This window comes from Pollicipes pollicipes, unplaced genomic scaffold (assembly GCF_011947565.3).
Source record: "Pollicipes pollicipes isolate AB1234 unplaced genomic scaffold, Ppol_2.1 Scaffold_4219;HRSCAF=4965_pilon_pilon_pilon, whole genome shotgun sequence".
Classification (NCBI taxonomy): domain Eukaryota; kingdom Metazoa; phylum Arthropoda; class Thecostraca; order Pollicipedomorpha; family Pollicipedidae; genus Pollicipes; species Pollicipes pollicipes.
In genome coordinates this window covers 9,353,613-9,358,418 of record NW_023596448.1, presented here as the reverse complement: position 1 = coordinate 9,358,418, position 4,806 = coordinate 9,353,613, and the positions used below count along the sequence as shown (strand labels likewise).

The following is a 4,806-nucleotide window of genomic DNA, read 5'->3' as shown; positions in this document are numbered from 1 at the left end:
GGCTCTCATCACGGTACAATGTACATCATCACGGTATTCATCACGATACGACCCACATCATCACGGTACTCATCATGGTACGATGCATATCGCAACGGTAGCCGTCACGGTACGACACCATTATCACGGTACTCACCACGTTACATACGATACACCAATGATGGATGGAGTACATGAGCTAATGACCAACCAAAGTATTTTCATTACCGCAAGACGTTAAGCCAACTTAAGTTCCTGTTGGGGTTGGCCCAGTCTCCGACGCAAACGACGGGCGGGTATCCTGAAATCCTGTGAAGTGGAGGACGGGAACGATGGAGTGTGTGCAATACGACAAGATAAACCGTCGAAGAAAAAGGCAAGAAGGCGGAAGACGAACACAACCGATTGGCGTCATCCAGACTGCGAAGGAAAAGAAGGCAACCAGTCAGCAACACGCGCAGGCTGAGCGTGACAGTCTGAACGATGTTTGTCGTCCCCAATTTTTCACGTGGGAGAAGAGCAGCCGCAGCGAATCAACGGAGCGGCCAACGGTGTCACAGGCTCGGCTACTGACGGCAGATGATGTGACAGAGGTCATAACATTGTAGGGGATGGGTGGTGGTTTGGGCCGGTAGAAATCCTCGAGCCTGAAGTCGTGGTCTGCTGCAGTACGTTCCGCCCTGCACGTTCAGTGCACATAGAAACATTTCCGTTCATTTGCGGAAGGCATAGCGCGATGTGGATACACTTGAACGCGGAAATACAGTACCAAACTTTTTAAGTAAGTTTAAGGGTTTCCTTTTACACGAATGTTCATGAAAACATATACCAAGCACATATATTTTTTCAGTATATGATATAAGTATCATATAATATTTCATATGATATATCATACTATAGAATATGTCAATATATCACACATATATGTATATATATATATATATATATATATATATATATATATTATAGACAATTGCATGCATCTATCACGGCACGTGGGAGACGCATGGAATCGAACGCTTAGTCCAAGTGCGTTCAAGCAGTTAACTTCTCCAATTAAAGTCAGACCTCTTGACGCTCCAGAAAACTTATCGGAACTTGCTCAGCGCATACACCATCCTACATTACATGCACCATTTCAAACAGCTACTTCGACATTGGTATAAAACGTCATCTATTCTAAACCGACACGGGTAATTAAAGAACCAATCCCGTCCCCGTCACCAGATCCCGTGATTAACTCCGAAATAGACAATGGATGGCGTCCCACACGACAAAGACTTATTGTCCCAATTGCTTTTCACGCAAAGTCACGTTGCGTGGAAAGTGGTGAACTGGATGTGTGTGTCGCGCGGCAGTGTAGACGTAATTATGAGGCACGAAGGGAATGTTAAGTCTCAGACGCAAAACAAGGAGACTGTTTTATCAATCTATTTGTCTGAAAAGGGTGTGGTCCAAGAAAACAGCTTTCCAGCTGGATGATATGAAAACCGGGGAAACGCATTTCAATCCATCCCGCAACTCTTCGATCCTATACCAACGCAGACCGGAAACATGGTCGCTTGTGCAGCGAGGGCTTCGGTTCACAACGGCGTCTTGTGGTGCCCTGAGCATTGCGTCACAGTGCTGATACCACGGTAGCGTATCGCCCTCCGTTCGCGTCCAGGTTGAAGTCAAACCTTGTATACATATTGCTGCGCAGAGAGAAAACCTGACATAACAGGTACCGTCTGAGTCAGTCCAATTCGCTGCAGGAAATTTTCATTTGTGCAGATAACATAAGGGCACCTTATTCTGGTGTAAGATCTCATGCCACGGATAACCAAATATTGGATGGTTTAAGATGACATCCGAATATAAGCAAAAAGATGCAGATACATTGGGACACCCACTCATATGAGCTTTTATAAATGGTCATGCTCGTCTTTCATGACAACTTAGCAGACAAGGATGTTCACTTATGTTAGCTATGGGTTCTAGATTTCTCATAGAAATGATTGGGACCCCAAAGTCATGGAAGTCCTCATGAGAGAACAGGGACAAAAAAACTTTGCGGATATCGTCCACTTGCGCTCTGTTTATTCATTATATTTATACAAAGCCTCCATTTATTCAACCAGATGCGCATGGCCACCGCGATCAAAAATGGAACCCCGCAGTTTGCAACGACTTCGTATAAATACACGTGTTTGTGAAGCTGAAGCGGTACAGTGGCATCTTTCTATTGCAAACCGAAAAATAAAATCTGAACCATTCAACAGTCAGTGCTTAGGTAATTTGTTGCGGATTTCGTAATGTATTCACAAGAATAGAGAGTTCACAATACATGTGGCTATCACAACCCGTTTTTCACGCAGGTTCTCCACACACCTCAGTCACATAGATAAAACGAGCATTTCAGTTAACGTAAAAGACAAACATCAACACGAGTTCACGCACTGTTTCTGAACATGATGCTCAACATTTCCTAAAATACGTTCCATGCATTTTTCGCCGGAAGCCGTATAGAATCGGAGTACTCGTCACGAAGGTACATGCTTGTAAAGAGAGCGAACACCCAGCCGCCAGCCGACAATTGGTCATGAAAGGCTCAGTTCACCTGAGGCCTCGTCTGCAACTGCAATTAATCGGTTGCCTTAATCATACACTTAAGACTCTAAAAAAAGTTTCATGACGATTCAGTCCAGTATTCCATCTACCGTTCTCATTTGCGTAAGAGCGTGAGCCAGGCGCCCCACGCGACTTCTCAAGATATCAGTGCTGAGCTGTTTTGCTTGGCATAGCAACTTGCCTCAACAACAGGTGGTTTGAGCCGGTACATAATTCAGGTCTGCCGTATGTGTTAATTAACAGAGGCGGTGTTTGAGTCAACAAACCGCAACCGTAGCTCGTCAAATGCCAGAGGCAGCTCGTCAACTATGGCTTACAACTACATCACACTTTGCATGTGGAGAATCCGTCCAGTGTGTTAGAATGAACTCAGTAAAGATATAAATGTATGCACCAAGGCACTACGATGCGCATATCGAAGAGCATGCCCCTCGTCAGATGATACAAATGCATTGCATTTGCTAACATGAGAAAACGGCAAAACTCAAAAGCGATGGTTTCCACCGAAAAGCAAGAATTTTGACAAAAGGAATAATCCATCTGTTAAAAGGCGAATCAAACAAGAACTGCACAAGTTGAGTGCATGCCCGTCAAAGGTTTGAATAAGCAATACGACAAATACCTAGAAGACGTGAAGAAGAGCAGAAAAATCAAAGCAGCAGGCACAACTAGTCAGTCGACGTCGAAGAGCCGCAGACCTGGTCGTCTGCCACCCTCGCCGGTGACCTACCCGAAAGGAAGGGGAGAGTGCGGGGGATTGCCGCTTACCCGCAGAAGGCGATTTTGTCCGTGTGGCAGCGGTGCAGTGTGACCAGCCCGGGGGGGGGGGAGTGCTGGAGGGGGGGGGGGGACTGTTGCTCAACCGCAGACAGTGATCTTGTCCGTGTAGCAGCGGTGCAGTAGGGGGGGGGGGGGGCTGTCGAGGGAGGGGACTGTTGCTCAACCGCAGACGGTGATCTTGTCCGTGTAGCAGCGGTGCAGCGGCAGACCCGGGGAAGGGGGAGAGCGTGGGGGTGGGTACTGTTGCTCACTCGCAGATGGTGCGCCCCTGCCCGTGTAGCAGGGGCGCCCAGCGACCGTAGCAGTGCGACCAGCCCGGGGGGGGGGGGGGTAGGGGCTGGCGGGGGGACTGTTCCTCACCCGCAGACGGTGATCTTGTCCGTGTAGCAGCGGTGCAGCGGCAGACCGATTACCGCCGAGTCGGAGCTGGCCACCAGCCGCGGCTCGCCGGTCCGGCTAATGTGTAGCCTGCGGACGCAGAAGGTGGCGTCAGGGGCGACAGGAAAACGGGTTAGAGGAGACGGGAGGCGAAGTGAGAGGCGACGGGAGGCGGGATCAGAGGCGACAGAAGGCGGGATCAAAGGGGACAGGAGGCGGGATCAGAGGAAACAGGAGACGGAGTCATAGGAAACAGGAGGCAAAGTGAGAGGAGACGGGAGGCGGGATCAGAGGCGACAGGAGGCGGGATCAGAAGAAACATGAGACGTGGGTTAGGAGACGGGGGAAAGAGAGAGAGAGAGAGAGAGAGAGAGAGAGAGAGAGAGAGAGAGAGAGAGAGAGAGAGAGAGAGAGGAGAGAGAGAGAGAGAGAGAGAGAGAGAGAGAGAGAGAGAGAGGGCGGGCTCAAGAGGAGATGCGGCCCGTGGGAGGCTCCAGGTTCAGAGAAGGTAAGGTCAAAGGGAGGAAGAGCAGGTTAGGTCAAAAGGAGAGAACATCTGGCAAGGCGAGATCACAGAAGAAAAAGTCAAAGGAAGGTACCAGAGAATGAGAGAAATGGCGCATGAGATGGAGAGAATTCAGAGACTGGGGAGCTTAAGCCACGAAAGGACAAGGGAACTAAAAGAGGGGGAAGCTCAGGTGGTCATAGCATAAGGGGAAATAAAAGAAACGATTCAGAAACGACTGATAGCCGGCAATAGCGCTTAACGAGAGCGAGCGATGCGTAGGAGCATGTTGTCCCCAGAGCGTCGTACAGCGAGAAGAGTAGAAAGGTGCAGGACTGGCAGCTAACGAGGTGTCGTGGTGGGAAGGAATAAGAGATGTCATGTGAGAGGCGCGCTACTAGAGGCCGCTGTCAGCATGCAGGGTGAAGGCGGAGAAGGGAAAAGTGGAGGGTTAAACAAAGCTGGGGAATGCAGGAAACGTTGGGGGACGGAAACGGGACGCCAGAAGAGCGGTGGCGGGCTGGGGTCAATGAGCCTGCGGATACAGCAAAGGA

At 49.5% G+C, this 4,806-nt stretch overlaps 1 protein-coding gene across 1 annotated transcript in view; it reads right to left on the bottom strand.

Moving 5' to 3' along the window:
* Nucleotides 1-4,806, bottom strand: part of LOC119095780 (semaphorin-1A) — a 143,728-nt gene that overhangs the window by 30,749 nt on the left and 108,173 nt on the right. Inside the window, exon 13 of the mRNA XM_037218636.1 lies at nucleotides 3,730-3,837. Within this exon, the coding sequence (XP_037074531.1) occupies nucleotides 3,730-3,837 (108 nt within the window). The remainder of the gene's footprint in view (nucleotides 1-3,729; nucleotides 3,838-4,806) is intronic.